The sequence below is a fragment of the Macrosteles quadrilineatus genome, unplaced genomic scaffold, assembly GCF_028750875.1.
Source record: "Macrosteles quadrilineatus isolate MER2022 unplaced genomic scaffold, UCM_ALF_1.0 Scaffold_1__1_contigs__length_201487025, whole genome shotgun sequence".
Taxonomy (NCBI): domain Eukaryota; kingdom Metazoa; phylum Arthropoda; class Insecta; order Hemiptera; family Cicadellidae; genus Macrosteles; species Macrosteles quadrilineatus.
This window is the reverse complement of record NW_026542594.1, coordinates 149,102,936-149,129,980: the sequence shown is the minus strand read 5'-3', so window position 1 is coordinate 149,129,980 and position 27,045 is coordinate 149,102,936. Positions and strand designations below refer to the sequence as shown.

Here is a 27,045-nt window from a genome sequence, read left to right as displayed (position 1 = left end):
GGCGTTTAGGTAACGATTAACCTACCGTAACCTATCCTAGATTGCTGAAGTATATTCAGCATCCTAGTTAGCTGTGCAGGCTATCTATCCTTACCCTCTTGGTTGTATAGAGCGCATTTGCGTGGGGTTAGGGTAACGATCGGAGCGTAGCAAGGTTTAGTTTGATCCTATAACCTTTGATACCGATCCTAGTTTGCTCGAAGAACATTCAGCATCCTAACTAGCTGTACAAGCTATCGAACCTAATTCTTGAAATAGACTCTAACGCGAGAATTGAATTAACAGATAACACGACACATAGATTATACACGACAACGTTTTCTCTCGCGTCTGATAGGGTAACGATGATGAGTGAATAGCGACAACTGGTTCGCACATTTCACTGAGTTACCCTATCATTTTCAATAAAGGAATTTGATTGAACACAGACGATGGATACTTTAGATTATTCGAAACGAATTTAATATTGAGTGGAATTTCACATCAACAATATTTTGTTGGTTCACATCGACCCCTGGAAATTTAAACCCAGCATCGCTGAACTATTTTGGCAATAGGATAACGAAATCGACACACACACAGAAATTCCCTCACAACATTACCTACATAGAATAATTAAACCGTTGCAGTTTGCTTGTTTATGAACACATTTGTATGAAATTTGGCAAATAAATTTATTTAGTAATAATCTATTAACATTTTACAAATAAAATTACCCTTCGTTGTAGCAACTCGCGTGATAACTCATTAAACTTAGGTTAGTATTTAACTTCGGAATAAACATGACTATTTAAGGAGATATTTTGATGAAAATCCAATCGAGCAAATAGAAATTCACTTATTCCGCTGGTTTTCTGTGGCTGGGGTGATAAAACATTGATTAAGCAAATAAAATTATCCAACTATTGTAATACAGTGGAACAGTAAAGCGCTACTCATAAAACTCACACAGAAAAATAAAATAATACATTGTCGACTTAAGCGTACAGTGACACTAACGTCTTGAAACAAACATAAAAAATCGTTTTACAATAGGATGAAAAGTCTATAAGCTAATCGGCACAATAAATTCGGACACCTAGACTAAAATCTAAAACTACAAATAAAATTATTTGATCCAGAGGAATCATGGATCAGAGTTTCGGTAAAACATTATTAGATATTATTCTAGTTAGTTGTTTTTTATCTTTATGTTTTCCAACATGTTTTGCTTACGTTTATAGTTTAAGGTTGTGTAAATAGATTATTTTCATACACGATATGTTTATAAAGTAAATAAAATAGCTTATTTAAATTTTTATCTTTTTGAAAAAGCAGTTTCATTTTGTTTCCCTTTCGTTAAGGTTACCTCTCCTCAGATTATACCTCAGATTTCTCCACAGATAATTGACTTGATTGCCTCAATCATATTCATAAATATTATACACTACGATGTATTTTACAATTGGAATAGCTCAAAGTTGTTGTGATGTGCATAGAAAAAATATAATGCATTCTTATTTGTTGCAAGTTCCTATCAACCATATACATTTTGCCATATAACTTGGTAATTTAGAGGACTGCCTCAATCATACTTATACTGATTATTCTACACATTGTATATTACCATTAGAATACCTCAAAGTTGATGTGATGGGCTTAGGAAAAAGATTGTGCACTTTTCCTGACGCAAATTCCTATAAACCATATAGATTTTGCCTTATAGCTTCGTAATTCACTGGACTGCCGCAATCATACTCATACTGATTATTCTAAACATTGTGTATTACCATTAGAATAGCTCAAAGCTGATGTGATGGGCTTGGGAAAAAGATTATGCACTTTTTATGTTCGGAGTTTTAATTGTTCGCGTTATGTTAAGCCTTAGCTACGTATAATGTACAGTACGGTCTCAAATATGCCTTTTAAAATACGTCAATTAATTAGTTTTAACTTGTATACACGTTTTATCAATGTATAATTGACATTATATAAATATAAAAACATCATTTCGCACCGTATTGTCATTGAATTGTGTTTCCGACATCCCTGCAAAACACGTTTGTGGCGTCCGCAGGCGTGCCAATCCACATCTATTACAAACCGAAACTTTTCCTGACGCAAATTCCTATAGATTTTGCCTTATAGCTTTGTAATTCACTGGACTGCAGCAATCATATTTACCCTGAGTATTCTACACATTGTATATTACCATTAGAATACCTCAAAGTTGATGTGATGGGCTCAGGAAAAAGATTGTGCACTTTTCCTGATGCGAGTTCCTATCAACCATATACATTTTGCCATATAACTTCGTAATTTATTGGACTGCCGCAATCATACTCATACTGATTATTCTATACATTGTATATTAGCATTAGAATACCTCAAAGTTGATGTGATGGGCTTAGGAAAAAGATTGTGCTATTTTCCTGACGCAAATTCCTATCAACCATATAGATTTTGCCATACAACTTCATAATTCACTGGACTGCCGCAATCATACTCATACTGATTATTCTATACATTGTATATTAGCATTAGAATACCTCAAAGTTGATGTGATGGGCTTAGGAAAAAGATTGTGCACTTTTCCTGATGCGAGTTCCCATCAACCATATAGATTTTGCCTTATAGCTTCGTAATTCCAGGGCCGAACTTACCTAGGGGCGGACGGGGCGAGCGCCCGGGGCCCCCCGGCCTAGGGGGGCCCCGAAGGGGCCCCTTGCACAGTAGTTTTTATTAATATCTTCGAAAACTAATCAGACACTTACCGAATGATCTTCTTTTTTAACAGCTTTATTGTCGTTATCCTATATTTAAGGTTATTGTTAGATATGAACTTTAAGGTATTACTAGGACCAAAATTCTTGACTCTAAGGGACTTTTCCTCAGGGTTGCACTGGGCCCCGCGCTTAGACCTAGTTTACACGAGCATAGCTGCTAGGCTGTGACGGACCAGTTTGAGTTTCAATGAAGCCGTTCACACAAACCTACGGCCGCGGTGATCAAGTTGAAGGGGGCCCCTTCGCTTGGGGCAAAAAATACAATAAATAATATGAAAACTCTTGTCCTAACGTAGAACGTAACTTGTACAATTGTGTTGGGGTTAAATGGAGATTCAATTGAGATCTAATACGTTTGAAAAATAAAAACATTGTTTGAAAAATATGTTTTATTAGATGTTATTCTTTTACCTCTAAGTATATGCCATTCACGATTTTAAGGGGCAGAAGTATTATTATACCCATTCAATTAAAAGGTTTTATAAAATAGTAATTAAGTTATACGTCGAAATTCGGATCTTCAATTTAGTCGATAGAGTCAAAATCATACAGCGCCAGTAGGATAAAAAATCTATATAGACATTTTATGACAACTAGGGTCGTCTGATGTTAACAAAAATTACATTATTTGGGAGCGGGCGAGCGTTGTCGACTGAAATCGTAAAAAAGCGCTCAACAAGCAGCTGCAACAATAAATGATAATGAGCTGATAAGGGATCCTGTCTAGTCTTGTATGTCTCACGCACGCGCATACACTTACATACAATGCCTTATCGCCAATCCAAAACAATTTAAATCACTTTACTCCCAGTGTGTTTTTGGTTGACATTATCGTAGGCCTACTTTTGTGTTGTATTTTATTATTAATTCTGCAAACACTACAAAGAACAAATTAATGTTGTATTGAATGTTATGTTTGTGTTGTATTAATTTATATTGAATACATTTAAACATCTTTCAGTTTACTCATATAAATGGTTAGCTTGTGATTGGTTATTAGACTTGTATTGTAACATTTTACTCGTCAAGAAAAAACTCAAACTCGTTAAAGTTCTTAATGGTACTTTTCATGCTAGGACTTTTAACATATTATACAAACGAGAATTCCATGCCAAAACCACTATGAAAATAAACATAAGTCATAGTTTATGATTTTATAGTTTTAGTGCAGCCAAGAAATGTAGGAAAAGCAGGAGGTTTTAATTGCCATGCCAACGTGACCAACGTATCAGAGTAGGAAGTGACATTTATTTATAGGGAAAATAACTATGTTCTAAACTTTATAATGATTAATCTATAAAAAGTAAACTTTAAAATTGTTTTGACTTGTATCTTATAAACTTAGTACAGTAAAAGGTTTGTTAGTAAAATTATAGTAAGTTATAAAATATATTAAAGCTTTAAAAGTTTATGCATTATCTCTGACTTACATCACGTGTTTAAATATAACTTATTCCATTAATTAATGTTAGTTATTTTTCATTTGAGTTTTCATTCAAGCACCAAATAGAATGTGTATTACAGTAAAAAAATTAAATTAAACCTTTTACAAGTACGTGTTATTTTATTTTTATTTTATCTATAGTTTTCATTATTTGTTGCAAAGGATATTACATTTTAATGTATTGCAAAAAATGTGTAAGGTACCTGCTAGGTATATTAAAATTTTATAAATACAATTACAACAAGAACAAATCATAAAATAACACCGTACATTGTAGCTATTTTCAGACTTAAAATATTACATACAATTAGTTTATGCAAAATACAGCATTCTAACAGGTTTACATATTAATTCACCTTGAAATTAGCTATTTAAAATTAGTGTGCATGTAAATGCGTTACATTGTGTACCGTATATGTTCTCGTATAATCATACTGGGGGCCCCATCGGGAAATTCGCCCGGGGCCTCTGAAGTCCTAAGTCCGGCCCTGCGTAATTCACTGGACTGCCGCAATCATACTCATACTGATTATTCTACACATTGTATATTACCATTAGAATACATCAAAGTTGATGTGATGGACTAAGGAAAAAGATTGTGCACTTTTCCTGATGCGAGTTCCCATCAACCATATAGATTTTGCCTTATAGCTTCGTTATTCACTAGACTGCCGCAATCATACTCATACTGATTATTCTATACATTGTATATTAGCATTAGAATACCTCAAAGTTGATGTGATGGGCTTAGGAAAAAGATTGTGCACTTTTCCTGATGCGAGTTCCTATCAACCATATACATTTTGCCATATAACTTCGTAATTCACTGGACTGCCTCAATCATATGTATACTGAGTATTCTACACATTGTATATTACCATTAGAATACATCAAAGTTGATGTGATGGACTAAGGAAAATGATTGTGCACTTTTTCCTGATGCGAGCTCCTATCAACCATATAGATTTTGCCTTATAGCTTCGTAATTCACTGGACTGCCGCAATCATACTCATACTGATTATTCTAAACATTGTATATTATCATTAGAATACCTCAAAATTGATGTGATGTTCTTAGGAAAAAGAGTGTGCACTTTTCCTGACGCAAATTCCTATCAACCATATAGATTTTGCCTTATAGCTTCGTAATTCACTGGACTGCCGCAATCATACTCATACTGATTATTCTATACATTGTATATTAGCATTAGAATACATCAAAGTTGATGTGATGGGCTTAGGAAAAAGATTGTGCACTTTTCCCGATGCGAGTTCCTATCAACCATATACATTTTGCCATATAACTTCGTAATTTACAGGACTGCCGCAATCATACTCATACTGATTATTCTAAACATTGTATATTACCATTAGAATACCTCAAAGTTGATGTGATGGGTTCAGGAAAAAGATTGTGCACTTTTCCTGACGCGAGTTCCTATCAACCATATACATTATGCCATATAACTTCGTAATTTAAGGGACTGCCGCAATCATACTCATACTGATTATTCTAAACATTGTATATTACCATAAGAATACCTTTAAAGATGATGTGATGGGCTTAGGAAAAAGATTGTGCACTTTTCCTGACGCAAATTCCTATCAACCATATAGATTTTGCCTTATAGCTTCGTAATTCACTCGACTGCCGCAATCATACTCATACTGATTATTCTATACATTGTATATTAGCATTAGAATACATCAAAGTTGATGTGATGGGCTTAGGAAAAAGATTGTGCACTTTTCCTGATGCGAGTTCCTATCAACCATATACATTTTGCCATATAACTTCGTAATTTACTGGACTGCCGCAATCATACTCATACTGATTATTCTAAGCATTGTATATTACCATTAGAATACCTCAAAGTTGATGTGATGGGCTTAGGAAAAAGATTGTGCACTTTTCCTGACGCAAATTCCTATCAACCATATTGATTTTGCCTTATAGCTTCGTAATTCACGGGACTGCCGCAATCATACTCATACTGATTATTCTATACATTGTATATTAGCATTAGAATACCTCAGAGTTGATGTGATGGGCTTAGGAAAAAGATTGTGCTATTTTCCTGACGCAAATTCCTATCAACCATATAGATTTTGCCATATAACTTCGTAATTCACTGGACTGCCGCAATCATACTCATACCGATTATTCTAAACATTGTATATTACCATTAGAATACCTCAAAATTGATGTGATGGGCTTAGGAATAAGATTGTGCACTTTTCCTGACGCAAATTCCTATCAACCATATAGATTTTGCCTTATAGCTTCGTAATTCACTGGACTGCCGCAATCATACTCATACTGATTATTCTATACATTGTATATTAGCATTAGAATACCTCAAAGTTGATGTGATGGGCTTAGGAACAAGATTGTGCACTTTTCCTGATGCGAGTTCCTATCAACCATATACATTTTGCCATATAACTTCGTAATTCACTGGACTGCCGCAATCATACTTATACTGATTATTCTAAACATTGTATATTACCATTAGAATACCTCAAAGTTGATGTGATGGACTAAGGAAAAAGATTGTGCACTTTTTCCTGATGCGAGTTCCTATCAACCATATAGATTTTGCCTTATAGCTTCGTAATTCACTGGACTGCCTCAATCATATTTATACTGAGTATTCTACACATTGTATATTACCATTAGAATACATCAAAGTTGATGTGATGGACTAAGGAAAAAGATTGTGCACTTTTCCTGATGCGAGTTCCCATCAACCATATAGATTTTGCCTTATAGCTTCGTTATTCACTAGACTGCCGCAATCATACTCATACTGATTATTCTATACATTGTATATTAGCATTAGAATACCTCAAAGTTGATGTGATGGGCTTAGGAAAAAGATTGTGCACTTTTCCTGATGCGAGTTCCTATCAACCATATACATTTTGCCATATAACTTCGTAATTCACTGGACTGCCTCAATCATATGTATACTGAGTATTCTACACATTGTATATTACCATTAGAATACATCAAAGTTGATGTGATGGACTAAGGAAAATGATTGTGCACTTTTTCCTGATGCGAGCTCCTATCAACCATATAGATTTTGCCTTATAGCTTCGTAATTCACTGGACTGCCGCAATCATACTCATACTGATTATTCTAAACATTGTATATTACCATTAGAATACCTCAAAGTTGATGTGATGGGCTTAGGAAAAAGATTGTGCACTTTTCCTGACGCAAATTCTTATCAACCATATAGATTTTGCCTTATAGCTTCGTAATTCACTGGACTGCCTCAATCATATTTATACTGAGTATTCTACACATTGTACATTACCATTAGAATACCTCAAAGTTGATGTGATGGGCTTAGGAAAAAGATTGTACACTTTTTCCTGATACGAGTTACTATCAACCATATAGATTTTGCCTTATAGCTTCGTAATTCACTGGACTGCCTCAATCATATTTATACTGAGTATTCTACACATTGTGTATTACCATTAGAATAGCTCAAAGTTGATGTGATGGGCTTGGGAAAAAGATTATGCACTTTTTATGTTCGGAGTTTTAATTGTTCGCGTTATGTTAAGCCTTAGCTACGTATAATGTACAGTACGGTCTCAAATATGCCTTTTAAAATACGTCAAATAATTAAATTTAACTTGTATACACGTTTTATCAATGTATTATTGACATTATATAAATATAAAAACATCATTTCGCATCGTATTGTCATTGATTTGTGTTTCCGACATCCCTGCAAAACACGTTTGTGGCGTCCGCAGGCGTACCAACCCACATCTATTACAAACCGAAAAAGCGCCGATGAAAAGAGCCGCTAACTTCACGACGGTGAATCAGCCTCAGCCAGTCCATTGCCAGTGCCAGTCAGCGAGTCAGCCATTTTAATATTTTTACGATTGAACTGCAACTAACTCCCCTAGTCCACTGAAATCGTGTTGGTGTCGGTAATATTACTATTTTAGGAATAGGATAGGACATAAAAGTGAAAGCCATGCCGGGAAAGGGTGATAGAGATGTAAGCAATTTCATAATATCCTCCCTTAGGCCCAATTTTATTACAAAATTGTAAATTTATTTATTTTTCTCTGCCTTGCATGGCTTGCAGCATGTAGTTTTCATTTTTTTTATTTTTAGTTGCATGCATTGCTTTGCATGTTTTATATTGATTGAGATCCTGCATGTGTTTATTTCAGCTTTTAATTTAATTTTGTTAGTCAAGAATGCAAGAAGAAGCTTGGCATGTTATTTATTATTTATTGTATTGTTGACGTAGCCTATTGTCTTGTATGAACCGAATGGCCAAATAAATCATTTGAATCATTTAGGCCCTAAGCGAACTAACTTAGTTAAACACAACTTTGGAGGCGTAGGCCCTACCTAGTTATTTTTGGGTTTGGATGAGGCCTACCGGAATAAGTTTTCTATGTTTTTAAAATAGCCTAGTACAATAGGTGTTTATTTTTTCATTCAACCCCTCGGCAATGTCGTTTACAATAAGAACAACAGGAACATATTTACAGTCAGGCTAGGCCTATATAGGCCAACTTACGAAGGTGGCGGCAATGGTAGTAGGCCTAGGCTAAGTTAGCCTATTTGAAAAATAATTTAAGTTACAACTAAAGCCGGGCTTACACTATGCAGCAAAACCTGCTTTATAGCAGATTTGTGTAACATCTAGCAATTAGCCTATAAGTTATATAACTTAGGCAGAGGATACTTACGTGCCCGTTAACCGGATGTGGATTAACTTAGGCGTCTGGCAGTTACTATCATAACCTAACCTAACTACCAAACTTGCTGATGATGAAAAAACCGAATGAAGGTTAAATTATGTTGTATGTTGATAAAATAAAATTATAGGCCTAAAAAAATTATAGGCTCAAATTTGAAAAAAAGATAGGCCTAGGTACTGTTAAAAAGAAATGGCATTAGAAGTAAATTCTTTGACAAGAAGTAAGAAGGCTATTTACCACCGATCCGTGATTCGAACTAAGTTAAGAACCTCTTGAACATCAGCCAGGTAACTTACTCTATCCACTACACCACGAACACCGACGGGCAGTACATCGTATCGTGATAATGGTGTTCTGGGCCCCCACAACCTGGTGACGTCACTGCCGGAAGCGTACCGTACATCCTTTGCGTTAAAAACATTTGGTAGACGTAGAATAAGTAGGCCTACCGGTAACTTAAGTTAACTGTTCGAAAGTGCCATTACTAAGTAATAAGTAATTAATAAAGTAAGTAATTCCCAAAACACACTCGTACGTACTAGTGGTTAGAGCGTGGGACTCCGGTTCCTGGGGTCCTGTGTCCAAATAACGCCGAATCACCAATGGATATTATCTAAATGATAATGCTGTAACCCCTAGGTCTAGCCTGAAGTAATGTGAAAAACAATTCCGGGCTCGTGCCTAGCGTCCTAGGAAAAAAAGAAAAGAAAAAAATAGTAACGGTCCAATATAGGCTACCTACTAAATAATTTGTTGTTTTTTAAGCTCTACCGTACAAAATAGTTAGGAAAGAAATTGTCAACTTTTATGTTTTTTTTTTTTTTAAAGAGGTTGGCGAACTCTTTTAACCTTACATTTGCCCGTCCACATAGACTACAGATCTGTGCGTTGAACGTATTCAGCAAAGCAAGGGGTGAGCCAGTACAGTGACACGTAGGTGAACTGTACTGATAAATTTTAGTGGCAGTGACCAGGATCCGAACCCACAACATCGCTGCCTTGGGCCCAAAGTCCGTGACGCTACCAACTGAGCCACCGACTCACCAGGGTCAGTTTAGGCCAGGGGGGTTTTAGGGTCGAAAATGGGAAACCCCAATTTTTACCCCATAAATCCCCCTTTTCATAGTCCGATCATGCTGGTTAGTGAACTCGTTAGAATGAATGTAGGTTTAGACGCTTAATCACAAAATTTTATTAAAATCGGATCACTTTTGCTCGAGTTATTGTGCCAATGGACACACTTTATTTATATACTAGTGCACCTGTTGCTCGAATTGGAGCAATTGCAAATTATTACAGGCGTTATTTCAGAACAAATAACAGTCATACCGGTGGCTTAAAAGAGAGTCAACTTAAAGATAATGTAATCAATCACTCGACTCCAGTTATCGAAACTGAAAACAAATGCTCTTGTGTGTATCATGTGTTTACTATGAATAGCTGTAAACAAACTATTTGTCTGTTTTAGTATGTTAAACAAAATCTTTTCTTCATAAGAAATAAATTGGGATTTTGATGGCCTATAGGGCAAAGCCCAAGGTTTTTTATTACAGGAATTGGTGATTGGGGCATCTACACAAAACATGCTTAATTTTGACTTGTAAAAATCCGTCCATTATTAACGGAGGATTAGGGTTTCGCAGAAATAGTCCTCATGTGGACTAGTGCACCTGTTGCTCGAATTCGAGCAATTGCTAAGTATTACAGGCGTTATTTCAAAACGAATAATTCCCGATGACTTAAAAGAGTCAACTAAAAGATAATGTTATCAATCACTCCACTTCAGTTATTGAAACTGAAAACGAACTCACTCAAATGAACGCTCTTATTTAGGCCCTACATTATGGGTTTACTATAAACAGCTTTACTATAAAATATTTGTCCATTTAAGTAAACAAAATCTTTTCTTCATAAGAGATACATTGTGATTTTGATGGCCTGTGGGGCCTCAAAACCAAAAAATATGCAACAGTAATCATCTTAAATTAATCGGTCCCGGGTCCAGGTCTTAGCATGAGTACTACGGTAATAGCTTATTCCCTATGGGAAATTTGCTAAAAGCATAGGCCTAGGCTATGCTAATTAAAGCATAGCCTGATATAATAATTTAGCTGAATTAAAGCTAAACTTAAAATTGGCTAATTAACATTAAATAAGAATAAAATATAAGTTAAGTAAATAGGAAAAAGGGGCACAGTCCTGCAGAAGACCTGCGATATATTATCGAATGAATAACTATATTATATCAAAATGTATCCAGTTCGATGTTAATATTTCATGGATTATTTAGAACCATAATAAAAACAATAACAGAAACATTAAAGAAGATTTTTGTGTTTATTATCCTTAATTAATTATATGCTAAGTAATTACAATTAAAAATGGAGAAAACAATTAATTTTATAATCCTATGCAGTTATCATATTAGACCTAACAGTATTAAAAACTGAGTTGGTTTTCTGAAATAGGCTAACAACGTTTGATCCTGTAAAAAGCGAAATCATAGGCTTTTGTCTACAATCATATAGGCCTAGTTTGTGGTTTAAGTTTTTTTTTTAATTTTTCATTAAATATTAGGCCTATTTTTTATGGTAAAACGCTAAATCAGTTTTACTCTTTAATAAAAACTTACGATTTGACTTATGTATGTCCCTCACTCACGGTCGAACAAACAGGTAACACACTGATTCTGTCTCTTACCCATGGTTAACTTGACCAGCCGTTTACGCAAACATACAAGAGACTGAATAAAAAAAAGCACGAGTGCAAGAAATGATTCAGGCTGTTCCTAGAAAGATGTGTGAGGTACGGCAGCGATGAGTAGGCCTACTGCTGAAACCCGTTAAATACAAGTTTTACTAAAATTATTACCAACCCAGTATTTTTTTTAACAACCCATGGTTTAAAGATCCCTTTTTCGGGATAAAAATCCCGCATATGCAGTCAAGGGTCACACAGTACGCCTATTGGATTACTTACATCGATTGCTTCATTGCGTTCCACATTGGTAGTCGCATGGAATGTGAGGCCTGATTGTTATGCTGGCAAGAGGTGTCGGCATTCCGTGTAACTTGTATGACCGCCGAACTGGGAGGCGTGGGGCAGTCAGTCGAGTTAGAAGTGTCAGTCACTCACGGTTACACAATTCTTCTCTCCCCGCGGTTTCCTCGGGGTAGACATATTTTTCAAAATTCTATCAACTTATGTACCGCTAACTAACTTAAGTGATTAGTAGTAAGAAGTAGGCCTAACTTCAATCACTCCAAATTAACTCCTTCCAAATAATAAACCAAGTATTGGCTCAGGTTTCCCTTAACTTATTGAGTTTCCTGCCATCCCTGTGAGTGGTCGTCATAGTTAAGCTAAATCTAAGCGTAGGCTATATGCTAGACTTATGGAATGCTCTCCAATACAACGGGAGTGTTGCACGACGTCCAAGTGCCACGACGTCCAAAACATAATTTTTGAGTTGTTGCACGATGTCCAAGTGCCACGACGTCCAAAAGTACAGTAACTGCCAAAAATATAGTCTTTCTACAAGCTTTGGACGTCGTGGCACTTGGACGTCGTGAAACAGCGCACTGTAGAATTGTAAAGAAGTATCATTTGCACCACGTCCAAAGCCTCTGCCAGTTGCACGACGTCCAAGTGCCACGACGTCCAATCAATATTTGACTGTTGCACGACGTCCAAGTGCCACGACGTCCAAAGTGCCTGCACACTGTGAACACTTTTTGCCGACCTCAGTGCATACATACAGTTCGCATTGCAATTATTGAAGGCAACTAGGCCTAGTCAACTGTTTGAAAGTTGTCAACCGCTTCGTCTTCGATTAATGTTTAAATTATTCAATATTCAATGGTTCTAATAGAACTAATTATTGCATTAGCTTAATTTTTTTATATGTAAAATAAATACTATGTCACCGTAAAATGTAATGATGCAGGATTTCTGTTGTTATGATTGCATAATTGATTTATACAAAATAGAATATTTGAAAATTATTTACCATGGATACCATTATTTAATTATTTAAAATATTATTACCATGGATACCATCAATCAATATTTTAAAATCTCTCACCTCAAATTTTTTAAAGCCCACGGGGCAGAGCCCTAGGACAATAACGAAGAGGGAATAGTTGTATAATATGTATCCTCGGAGCTGTAGCTTCATTTGCGTGCAATTTGAGCCCAGTCGGTTCAGTACTTTTTGAGATTATCTCATACAAACACACAGACACACACACATACACAGACACCACCTCTTCTTTATAATAGTAAGATAGATAGATAGATAGATTACTATTATAGTATTATATATTGTCTGTGCTATAACTAAAATACGCTTTTAATTACTGCATCAGCTAGAGACACTCTCTGAATATCTATTTCAACCATTTGTTGTCAAACATTGATCTCGTAAAATAGTGAAATTATTTTTCGTATGCACTAATAGAGCAAGGTTTGTACTAAAAGAAAACCTTCTTTTAGTTTAAAAAATACATGTTTCACAGGAAAGATTTTTAACCATTGTAGTAACACCATTATAGCTTAAAAAGTTGATAAGTGATAGTTTACATAATATTTAGCACATTTGACGGATAATCCTTTTTTGAATCCGTCATATTATAAGTGTATGAAAATTCCTATATCTGTGTATCAATATCTACTTATCTCATTTCTGTTCAATGGAAGTTATACAATTTCAATGATACCGGTACTTAAATGGGAAGTCTTACAGCTGTTATAAAACTGTGCATACATTTTATATTACGAGTAAATTTGCTACCAATTGATATACGAGTAGTATGACAATTATATTCTACTGCAGTACTTAGAATTCTACCACTACTCACATTAAACCTACCATAATTACTTTTGGGCTAGTGATTAATTTATTGTATTAATCATACAATATAGTGAATAGTGTAGTCATTTATTTATTTCGTTTCTATGACATAGCTCTATTGGCTCTATAGTCTATGACATAACTCCATAGCCGAATTATAAATGTTACAATGCGAGTTCAAGCATTTTGTAACTATATGGGTAAGTTACATAGTATTTTTTAGGCTGCTGCTCAGTGCACTTTAAGAATATATATTTTAGAGATAAATTAAATAGTTTTTGTTGCTGAGTAGTGCTAGTAAACATGTACAACCCATTTCGTTATTCTAATAACATTAAAATGCTCTCTAAGAGTTCAAATTCTTATTTGTATACATATCTATATTATGTGATCACTATGATGAATGAATACTTTATAGCAACCTCTCTGAAAAGTCTGTAGTAAATTGCAGATTTACAGCTTAATGACTTTCTAAATCGTTCACATATTTCTACATAAATATTGTAAAATGTTTTATCCAGTTGCTGTAAACTACATTAATTTAACAAAATATGGACACGGCTCAAATGGACAACGTGCCCTTCTGCACAGGGCCGGATCTAGGAACCGCGAAACCCCGCAATGCGGGGGGGCCCAAGCCCTTAGGGGGCCCAAAGAGGTCGTAAAGATTAAAACTATTTAAATGCATATAAACATAATTGAATAGGACGGCAAGTTTAGTTTTGACAGACAAATAAATAAATATTGTCATCATCAAAACTAAAGTTAGAATTATTAAGTAAATTTATACTTGTGATTTTACTCGTCGACAACTCGGGACCTCGCCCTAGGTAGACATTTCAATCTCGCCACTTTCAGTAAGTCCATACTCAGTCAGCTCAGTCCAGTCAGCACGTCAGCTGCATGGCGAGCTTCACAGATCCACTACAGTCCGATCGGACCGAGCGACGTGGACGACGAAGTGTCAACTAGCACTAGCACTCTCACCTTGTTCATGCTTGTACTAATCTCAATCTGTAATCTTTGTAGCGTTATCTAATGACCTAATTCGAAGGCGTTTGGGACTCCGTCCAAACAGTAGTTTAAACTATTGCCACGACAAGCGCTGGGTGCAGCGAGCGATCTCAATTTTCTCAATCTGTCAACGCAATTATTTAGAGATCAGTCAAAATAGTGAATACTACTGTAGTTTTGTGAGATTATGTTTATCGTGCCGTGCCGCCGGTATTCTATAGTTGTTAAATTAAATAATTAATTAATATACACAGTTGTACCTGTACCTCTGTTTCTTTTCGTTATAAGTGTAGTTAAGTGCGAATTAATGAACAATGAATTAGGTGAAAAACATTTCTACGAAGTATGCCAGTGGTGAGGTTGTAAGTTTTGAACAGAGAGTTGAGTTAAAGCTGCTAGCTAGGCCCGCCAAAACCTGATTTAGTTTATAACCCAATCTCAAAAGTTATGCAAGAGTAGAAAAGGATTTTCTAGAAATTAGACTAAAACTAAAAATTAAAACTAGGTTTAAAAAGTGCAAGTTAAATTATGGAATAGAAACCACAATAGAGGATTAGTTGTTATGTTTTGCAATATCTATTCATATTTTAATATAGGCCTAGTTCTATTAGGATAATAAATCTGATCTATTAAATAAATTGGTAAAAACTATTTAAAAAATATACTTTACTCTGCTGTACTTATGTCTACTTGCTCGTGACAAACAACAGGTGAAATGGGAGTATTTGGACTATTATTGGACACAGTTTTAGGCGTTAAAAATTTCTTTGGAAAGTCACCAAACGGCTATAAAAATGTGAAATTAGCATTAATTCACCCCAGACCCCCTTTTCTCATGGGGGGTGCTCCACACCCCCCAAACCCCCCGGAGCCCCGTACGCAGCTGTAGGGGCCCTTGGAGGAATTTTGCAGGGGGGCCCTTATTTTGTAGATCCGGCCCTGCTTCTGCACTTGTATTTTTTTGTTTTGTATTACACATTCGACTATTTTTCCAATGATTGAAAACATGTATGGCAATAATCTCATGAACCTATGATGATCTGTAGAATAATATGATAAAATATAGGCAAAAGTGGTGAAAAAGGCAGACAACAACCCGTACAACAGATATTAGATAGTTCAATAAGAAATTATTGTAAGAGTTTTGTGATAAAAGGAATTTCCACTGATCTCATAATGAAACGTTATATTTAGGGATGGTCAAGTCTCGAAATTTCGGGAAATTTTCGGGAAATTTTAAATCTCGTTACACGAGACGAGATTTCTTTTTGGCCGAGATTTTTACCGAGACGGGAATAAAAAAAAAAAAAAAAAAATGCCTGCAGAAAGTCAACGCAATACCCGCAATACAGGAGCGTGTTGTAGTTGCGTTTCCTTTGTGAAGGCGTTCTTATTTAATTAATTCTTTAAATGTAAATATTACTTTAATTATTTTAATAATATTACATTAATAACATTTGAGAAGTTTTGTAAAGTGTAAGCAGTGTGAGGAATGTTTTATTACTATAACAAGTCAAAACAAGTAACTATTTTATAAAAATTAATATTGCTTTTATTTTATGATTTATTTTATTTTAGGATAAGTTGAACTCTATCCTAACTGATATCACTATGTTTCCTAATCGTAGGCATTTTTAATAAGTTAGGCGTGATTAATAAAAAAATGTTATGCTGATGTTTTTTAATAAAAGATTGTAAATATTCTTGCCTATTATCATTATTTTTGTATTTAAACAGTCATCTAACAATGTTACAAAATCAGGTAAAAATTTTGAACGTGCATTTCCCGTTGTGTATGAGAAGGGAAATCTCGTCTCGAAATTTTATGAGAAATAAAAAATCTCGTCTCGTCTCGTCTCGAACTAAAAATCCAATCTCGTCCATCCCTAGTTATATTGCAAAATATGACATGATACAGAAGAAAATAAATTTTAAAATCAGAAAATAACATTGCAAATACTTCTTCTGGACAACTCAGTAACTCCCAATAAATGTGTGCTGTTTAAAACACAATTTAAAAATTAACAGCTGTTTCATTAAAAAGTATTATATGGCCAAAATGTAAACAAAGCTGTCGAGGGATCTTTAAAGGCTTCTGGGGCAGAGCCCTAAGCGAATTTACTTCGTTTATCTTTTGATAATTCATCTACAGACCAAGACCTTTCTTTGGACACCTCTATCAAGTTTCTACGCCCAGACGTTCTCTCAAATTAGTGGAGAAAAAGTTTCGAATTCAACACTCCATAGTGTGTATGGGGCAGCAAAGTTTTAATTTTGAACAATAGTCCTGTGTGCCAGACTTTATCAAACGCCTGGGCTACGTCCAAAAAGCAGATGAACAAAAACATTTATTTTCAAGATCTTCCTTGATTACATTCACTATTCTATGCACTTGCTCAATGGTGGAATGCTTTCGGCGGAATCCAAACTGATGGGAAGGCAACAATTCTTTTTCGTCAATTATAATTTGGAGTCTTTTTAAAAAAGTTTTTCAAAAACTTTTGAAACCACAAGAAGAAGAGATATAGGCCAATACGAGGATGCTTGATTTAAAGGTTTACCAGGTTTCGGAATAACAACAATTTGTGAAACCTTCCACTGTATTGGGAAGTATTCGAGGCGTAAAACTGCATTGAAAAGTACTGTAAGGAATACTATTCCTTTTCTAGACAGCTCTTTCAACACTTTACCTGTTATCAGATCATAACCGGAGGCTTTTTTGCCGTTTAAATCTATTTGATTACTTTAGCTACTTCGGATGGTGTAAACAATTTTATCGGTAAATCAAGTTGATTTGGAGAATCGAGGAATTCCAAAATTTCTTGTTCAACATTTGAATTTATATTATATGGTTTGAACACTTCTTTGAAGAATGAAGCAAAGACATCTGCTTTCTCGATGTTGTTTTTGGCCCAAGAACCGTCTTCTTTTAGAATAGGTGGAATGCAAATTTGTGGACGTTTTAAGTTTTTTGTAACTTTCCAAAGGGAGTAGTCACTAGCTTCAGATGGAGAAAAGTTTGATGTGAAATCTTGAAATCTGTCATTGTTTAATTTAAACAGTAACCTTTTTAGTTGTTGAGTGGCCCTTTTTAGATTTCTTTTATCCGTCTGATCTCTAGAGTTTTGCCATATTCTACGGAGTCGGCGTTTTTCGGCAATTTTCCTATTAATTTCAATTGGATAGCTTATTCCTGATTTTATATTAAGTTTATTCTGGTCTGGAGTTGCTCTCCAAGTGGAGTCTTGAACTGTTTTGTTGAAATGTTCAACAGCAAGATTCAAATCTTCTTCGCTCTTCAAACACACAGAAATCTTTAAACTTTGATCCATTAATTCACGAAAATAATTCCAATCTGTATTTTTGTTACATAAATGTGGTGGAATAGGTTTGAATACAACAGTTGAAGCGATCGTTAAAATTACAGGTGAGTGGTCTGAGGAAAGGTCCAGAGATTGCTCGATTGTCACACAATCTCGGGATACACCTTTCGTAACGAAAAAATCAAGAAGGTCTGGTATTTTTTGACGATCAGAGGGCCAATATGTTGGTTCACCTAATTTAAATTTAAAAATGTAAACAACCAGAACTAACTAACTGTCAAATGAATTTTGATTTCACAATTCCACACAGCTGGTTAAAACATATTAAATAATGCACGAATATTAGAACAGAGAGGGTAAGGATTATAAATTTAAAATAATGATGTTACTAGCCCGAATGTAAACATTATTTTACATTACTTAAATGTAGCTGTCAAACCATATGTTAATGTAATTTAATTAGTATATGATATGATTCTTTTAGTTACTTCATTTGTTTATGTTTATGATCTATTATACTGAGTCTGTTCTATTTTTGTGAAATGCTGTAATAATATTTTACAGGGAATAATTTGTTTTAAAAGAAATCATTCATCATGGATATAGGAAATAATTTAGATTCTATAATCGTTGCCCTATCACCCTAGGCCCTTTTCCTGAGTGTTATGAGGTTTATGTTTTGAATTTTGATTTATTTTTGTGTAAACCGTAATATAATCCCCTGCCACATCAAATCTGTAGACTGAATTTCCATTTGCCTGATTATATAATTTCACTAAAATATGTTAGAAAATTACCCTATTTTCCATATTTATTTATATTTTCCTATTTTTCTATTTGTCGGTTTGGAACTATTGTGATAGTTTTATGTTTACAGTGCAAACCATGGATGGATGGATGGATGGATGTTTGTGACAAGCAAACGCGAAAAATACTAAACCGACAAGGTTGAAATTTGGTATGATGATAGATGACATCCCCGATTAACATATTCTTACCTCAAAAATTCTTTCAGTCTCCGCCCCGGTGGCTCTGGCTCTGGACTTTCTCATGTTAACCTTATGAGTATTCATATTTAAAGAAATTAAAGAATTTTGTCAGCCGTTTCAACTGTACAAGTTGGTTCTATGATATTAAACAGCATTAAAAAGTTATGGCTTGCCAAACAGGGTGCAGCACTATTATGTTGTTAGTTTGCATTAATGACCACAGCTAATTTGAACCAACTAGCAAAAAAAAAGTTGTGGTACACAATGAGAACTTTACTTTTTTCTATGGTTTAGGTGCAGTGGTAAGACCGTATAAATTAAAAAGACCAATTTTTTTTAAATCGTGTCCTCTCCCATAACTGCAATAAGCATTTACACTTATATGCCAACCCCGTACGAAGGACGGGCACTCTGCTAGTAACACAATAATACAAATACAGTATACTAATACAATAATACTGTAGGTTTCCGTAGTCTGTGGCCATAGGTTCGTCTGAACAGTCAATCAATTCTGAGAAATTCACAGTTGTAAAATCTTACTAGTCTTTTTCTAAGTTCACGTTGCACTCGCAATTAGTTCGGATATTTTATTTAGGAAAGCAGGTATGCCCTAAGTCATAGCAATTGTAGGTTAAGTATAATAATAACAAACCTGCTTATCGTAGGTTTGTAGGCATACTTGTAAGAATATACCGTAATAGGTTTTGTTTATAAATTATATTTTTGAATTCTTGTCTAATGACAATATTGATTTGTATTTGTGCGAAAATGTTAATTTATTTGTCAAGGGCATGAGCGGCCCTCTAGTCTATGTATGTTACATGAAGCACAACATGAAAAAAAATAAATTAAAGGAAGGTAAAAACGGATCAGTTGCTGAAGGTCTAAATCTCGGAAGGTCTAATCAGACCTTCGACACACATTTTGCAGTTTGTATGTGGTTTGTACTTTATGCTGAGGATCCCATGAATCCTGTACAAAATAAAAAAATGTTTCATTCAAACTACAAGTTTATTACTTTTCCGAGAACCTGCCTTTATCAGGACTTCCGCTCCCACGCTAGTTGGCAACATCAACTGTGCTATATGAAAACAATAAATCTTGAGTAAATATACTGTAATATTGAATTTTGAGGCTGTGTTGTTCCTTCGTAAACACATGCAATTATAATCTAGGATATGTAAATTTATTGTTATACGTTAACTTTATTGATATTCGATTTGCTACAGTACTATTAAAACCTTTAACATTTTCAATTCATGTGCGTTGTATTTTAGAGTTGGGGAAACAAAATAACCCTGTGTACAACTTATTTATATACTTATTCTCATTGGTTGCAATTTAAATTAAATCAATTTAAATTTTGGGGGTTTTTTTGTTGCAGTGGTGTAGCAAAACACAAACACAAAATTTATTGAAATAAAATTAAGTCAATGTTAAGTGAATACTATTAATAAACATATTTGCGGCATAAGAACATTTAATTGAAGCCTAAAAAACAGTTAGAAAAAGACATTCTATTCTTTATACTAGTAAAAATTAAAATGAGGGTATAAAAAATAGTTTTCAAAGATCATGTTGACCAATGTACATTCATCTAGTCTTGAAAAAATAAGTATTTAAAAGCTTACTCCAAACATAATGAAGTTTATCGGTTGTTAACAAAACGTCATCATTTTTCAAACCATGTAAACCTTATAGTTTTCCAACTGTTGCCTTGTTTATTTTTTTCTTTTTATGTTTTTTTTTACTTTATGATGTTTCAATTAATGGTACAAATATTCATAGTATATATATTTCTGAACAAGAACATATACCCATTTATATATAACTAATAAAGGTTCCATAAGCATTTTACACGAGATATAGTCTTTCTACAAGCTTTGGACGTCGTGCAACAACTCAAAAATTATGTTTTGGACGTCGTGGCACTGAATAAATGTTATTGGACGTCGTGGCACTTGGACGTCGTGCAATGCATCCAATACAACTGATGCACATTTATGTTGAATTTGCAGGAATAAGTTAACTAAGGCTAAATTTAGTTAGGTTATTTAAATAAGGTCAATTTGCTTCCAGGACATGGATTTGGAACCTGAACAGGTGCGGAAAATATTTATTGGAGGTTTGGATTATGGCACAACTGAAGAAACCCTTGAAGCCTATTTTGAGCGTTGGGGTGACATTGTTGATTTGGTCGTGATGAAAGATCCCTACACAAACAGGTAACTTATAAGTTAGCCTAATTAGTATTAAAAGCTAGCCTACAGGGTGACTACCAGTCGGGAAATTCAGGAAAAAGTCGGGGATTTCGAAAGGTTGGGAAAAGTCGTGAAAAAGTATATGAATTTCGGCCGAAGGTCGGGAATAAACTAACCTTTCAAAACTAGGGATAAACAGGTCCTAAAACTTTGAAAAAGTTTTCTGGATCGTGTATTTCCGATCATAGGGACGGGATTACATTTGAGGGGTGTGCGATGCATCGAATTCCGATTTGATTCAGTGATGGTCCAAATAATGATTCGAATCATGGGGAGTCAGTATCTATATACGTTATTGAATCCTCTAACCCGTATCTATATGTACGTTATTGAATCCGTATCCATAAACGTTATTGAATCTGTGTCCATATATACGTTATTGAATCAGTATCTATATACGTTATTGAATAAGTATTGAACCAGTATCCATATAAGTTATTGAATCAGTATCCGTATACGTTATTGAACCCGTATCCATATACGTTATTGAATCCGTATCCATCCTACGTTTTTGAATCAGTATCCATCCATACGTTATTCAATCAGTATCTATATATGGTATAGATCACTTTCACTCTGCAAATCAAAGCAGAAAACACCATTGAATTGGGTAAGCTGTGGTTTGAAAGTAATTTTCTTGAAATAAATCATGATAAAACAGAAAAAATTTGTTTTACGTTGCGTAATCTTGAAGCAGACAATGCAGTTTCAGTTAAACTACTTGGAATATCCATAGACTCTAAACTCACTTGGGAATACATATCAATAATATATTTTCAAAATTGTCAAGAGTATGTTGTTTGATAAGAAAACTTAAAAATTGTGTTTCTAAACCATCACTTATAATTGTTTACCACAGTTTATTTCACTCACACTTGCTGTATGGCAATATACTGTGGGGTAATAGCTCAGGAGCTCACCGGGTCTTTACATGGCAAAAGAAGACTCTGAGAATTATGTTTGAAATTCCAGATAGGGTTAGTTGCAAAGCATTTTTTGCTGAAAATAGAATAATGACACTCTAATATTTTCATTTTTAACAATTTAGTTTCCGTTAAAGTGAATCTAAATAAATTCGTTCCTTGCAACTCAATCCATGGGTATATCACCAGACAATCAAAAGATTTATGTACCTATTCCTCAAGCCAGGCTAACAGAATTTATCAAAAGTTACAAATATTTGCAAATAAAACTATTTAATAAACTTCCAATATATTTTAGAAACCAGGAAAGTATGCATTTGTATAGGTCAAAATTATCAGATTGGCTTACAAGTCGTGCTTTTTATTCAGTCGAGGAGTTTTTGCAGAATGTTGATTTTTCCACTCTTAAATGTGATGCCAAGCAGTCTTGATGATTATTTGTTCTTGTTATGGTCTTTTCCCTGTTAATTTGAAAGTTTGTTATTATTACTGATGCTTTATCCTTTTAAGATTATTTTAACTTTATTTTAACATTTTCTGTAGCCTATTTAATATTTTATATAACATATGTAACAAAATATGTTGACCTTGTCTATTGTAATGTTAATATTACCAAATGACTATAAAGATTTATTATTATTATTATTTATTGAATCAGTATTCATATACGTAGTTGAATGTTACATTGATAGGCCTACTGTTACTTTGACTATCAGTATCCATATAACTTATTGACATTATTCAAATTATTGACATTAGGCTAATTATATCAGTTATTCACTGAGACATTGTTTAGTCATACAAGTTATTACCATTCAAGTACATGGCAATCACTGAGACATTGCTTAGCCATACAAGTTATGTATACCTTGTAGTCCTGATTCTATCCTCTTATTTTATCAATGTAAACCAATTGAAAGATTCAGTATAAATCTTACAAAGGTTTTTATTTGTTTAGGCTTACACCAAAACATAATTTTTTGTAAAATCAATAAAATAAAATTGGTAACATGCTTAACAATATGATGCAAGTAAAAATTATGAGATAGGCAAGCAGCTCACTGACATATACAGCAATACTGGTTCTTCTAATATTTTATTGAAAACAAATAATTCACTCCATTGAAAAGTAGGCCTATGAATAGAATTATTCTGTGTTGCTTCGAATTGAAAATTTTTTAAATCGAATCGTTGCTTTGCAAAAATTTGTTTGCTGTTTTGTACACCTCTACATTTGATAAGGGATTTTCTCGGCACGTGATTCATTCCGATCGTTGGTGATTTCGCTGCGTCGCGAATGACAACTTGTTGACGAAGGTACTGTGACCGCGAGACGGAAAAAGGTGTATAGTAACATGGAGAATGGACCAAGTTTTTGGTCGGGATAAAAAAAATAGTAATTTGAAAATTCGGGAGAAAGTCGGGAATTTCATTTGAGAAATCTGGTAGATACCTTGGCCTAAATTTAATAGGCCTATTACTTAAGTTTGCTGCTTTAATGGAGGCAATAAATGTTTTTTCTGTGGAGTATTAGCTTAGTGTAAAATAAGAAACAGGACTTTTCTTTTAAAAACTTTTCCAAATGTAATCAATAAACGTCCATTAACATTCGAACCAAGTTTGTAAATTATTCTCCATATATGAATAACATGACAATATTAAATGTAGTTTTTTTTTGTAATTTTCTCTATAGGCTCTACCAATTAGTTTCAGAAGAATTTTAAAACGGCTTAGTGAGGATTGAAATTGAACAAAACCAAAATTTTTTCAAAGACCTACCTGTTATTTTGTTTTACTCAGATTGTGCTAGTTTGTGAACTCTATTGGAATAATGGTTGGTTTACAAGTTTGTACCAAATTGGATCAGAATTAGATAATTTTTACTCAAGCTAACTATATGAACCTGAAAGTACACAAATACGTCAAATAACACTTGTAATAATGTATTTACACTGATACTGAATACATATGTATACTCACAAGACGGTGAATACATAAAGGATGGTAAGTGGTGATCGATTGGACATTCCAATCATCATCAGACCCAATAGGCGAAATTGATTACCACTTACCATCCTATTATGTATTTATTGTCTTGTGAATAAACAGTAAAAGTGTAAATATATTATTACAAGTGTTATTTGACATATTTTTGTAGGTTCAGGTAATTTAATAACATGTACGATGCTGATCAAGAAGTTATTTAACTATATATCTTAAATATATATCTATATATCTATAAAATCTTTTTACAAATTTCCTGAATATTTACAAATTGTTTAGTTTTGAAGCATTATTTACTTAAGTTTTTTATAAATTTGTGTTAGAGCATTCAATCTTAGAATTTTAAATTTAAATATTAGGCCTGTATGTACAGTTTATGCAACAAAATGTTCAATGCTTCTTAAGATGATATAGATTTAAGCATGATGTCATATTTGTGTCCTGATTTCTAACGTTGTCTATTGTAATTTTATATTGCTGAATGACAATAAAGATTATTATTATTATTATTATTTATATCTTCTAACTCTATGTATGTCTTTAACTATATGTCTTCCTCCACCGTGAGTGTTGTAGTACCGCAGTGGCAGATCCAGGATAGGCTTAAGGGGGGGCTAGGCGTTTGGCGGGGAGGGGGTGAAAATACCGGGGGGGTTTGGGGGGCATGGAATACCCCTTATCAAGGTGGTGCCCCCCCCCCCCCCCCGGAAAGTTGTCAAAATTTAAGTCTAAAATTACACATTTTTAGAACGTTTTTAACTCTTTATTAATCACAGTTTAGTATAAAAATACTATGTTTGACTCAAGAATATTGACAAAGAAATAAAAGGATTTTGAAGCCATTAGAATGTTTCCATTCTATGTTAATGTTAAGTATGGTGGTATGGTACGTTTTGATGCATTAACATATTATCATAAGACCCTTTCACCAAGAATTTGAACGTTGAAAGCTATTACCTTTTTATTTCAAGTATACGAAAATACCTTTATTACTGATATTACTATTTTTCAAATAATTAAGTTTTTAAAATAATTAACCTGTACCTATGTACAATTTTAGTTATTCTAACTTATACAGTAGAACCTTGATAACAAGACTCTCATGGGTATCATAAAATAAGTATGGTTATCAAGGTTGACTTCTTATTGAGGTTTGCAATAGCATGTGTTTGGAGGTAAAATAAATTCAAGGGGATTTTAAAAATACACTTGTTATCAAGAGTGACTTGTTATCTAGGGTCTTCTTATTTAGGTCCTAATGTAATAAGTTTCTATTCTATAATACATTAATGCATTACTTATTACATTTATTATAAAAGGTCTAAAAAGCAGAAGTATTGTATAGGTTTCAGCTAGTTTACTCTTATCCTGAATTTAAAGGGTAACAGTTCAAAACAAAGAAATAAGTTGACTTTTTAAAGGACAGTAATATTGTAACAAAAAACCTATTCAAAAGAAACTTTAATGTTACAACTTTTTTAACAGGACAATGCTTAAGTTATTGAATGGCCCAATTTGACAAACACATTCGTCTTGGTTTTGACTGGCTAAAACTATGTAGTCTAAGACTTTATCTACATCGATTTCCAGTGTTGGGGAAGCTACTTTTAAAATGTAGCTAGCTACAACTACTGCTACATTTCCAAAAAAGTAGCTTAGCTACAGCTACAGCTACAGTTCCGAAAAAGTAGCTAGCTACAACTACAACTACAATGAAATGTAGCTACAGCTACAATTTTAGCTACTTTTCCAAAGACGTTAATTTTTATTCCACGCACATTAGGTAAATGTAAAATTAATTGCAACTACATTTTTATTGAACAAACATTTTAAAAAATGTCAGTATTGTATCTAACATTACTTGGAAAACAAATTATTCCTAGATTGTATTTAATTTGTTGGCATTATAAACCTAACATTACAACAACAGAACCAAATAGTTGGGTGTCCCATCATATTTAGTAATTATTTTTAAATATTGCATTATTTTAAAGCATCTTAAAATGTAATTTTCATTAAGTTCAAAGGACATACAACCAAACTATATTTTAAAAGCTAATTTTATTAATTTAATATAGATTCATTTATAGATGTTTTATATCAACAATTAAGACCAATAAAACTGCAAAAAGATTATTTAAAAATACTTTTTGTGTTACAGAGCCTAGCCTACTGAAATTGGAGTTTATTGCCTTTCTTTACTTTTAATGTTAAAAACAACATTGCTATAGATTTTAAAGTGATAAATTACTTATTCTACGAATAACACTTTTCAATGTCAAGAAATCGTCCTTTATTGTCATTATGCATAGGGCAAATTGTGCTTCAACCTAGTTGGTAGAGAAAACAGTATTCAGCAACTTATCCTGAAATCGGCTTTTAATTTAAACATGATGAAATTTGTAAAGTAAAAATAACATGTAGGCCTACTTGGCTATGTAACAAGTTGGCTATAGTAGGCTTGTTCTTGCAAGGACTAAACAGATATATTCATAATAATTGAACTTGGTATTCGTCTTAAACCATAGCCTCTAGCAGGAGCAAACTATGCTATTTTTTCTATGTAAGTTTCATGTTATATGGAGATTTTTCATTACAATTATCATGTAGTCTAGGCATATCTTAAATCTCATCAGGTAATTTCCTCTTTGCTAATTTAGTAAACCTTTGAAAAATCTTCGTAATCTAACTAAGGAAGGGCTTGTGATGATAAACCACAA

The 27,045-nt window shown here is 33.7% G+C and overlaps 1 protein-coding gene across 3 annotated transcripts in view; it reads left to right on the top strand.

The window, feature by feature from the left end:
• The first annotated feature begins 8,086 nt into the window (after window positions 1-8,086).
• LOC128987220 (heterogeneous nuclear ribonucleoprotein A1, A2/B1 homolog) overlaps window positions 8,087-27,045 on the top strand; it is a 41,841-nt gene continuing 22,882 nt past the window's right edge. For all 3 annotated transcript variants that reach the window (XR_008490216.1, XM_054407981.1, XM_054407972.1), the window contains exons 1-2: window positions 8,087-8,241; window positions 21,217-21,362. Coding sequence is in view for 2 of the 3 variants with exons in the window: in XM_054407981.1 (XP_054263956.1) it covers window positions 8,218-8,241; window positions 21,217-21,362 (170 nt within the window). In the remaining variant the exon portion in view is untranslated. The remainder of the gene's footprint in view (window positions 8,242-21,216; window positions 21,363-27,045) is intronic.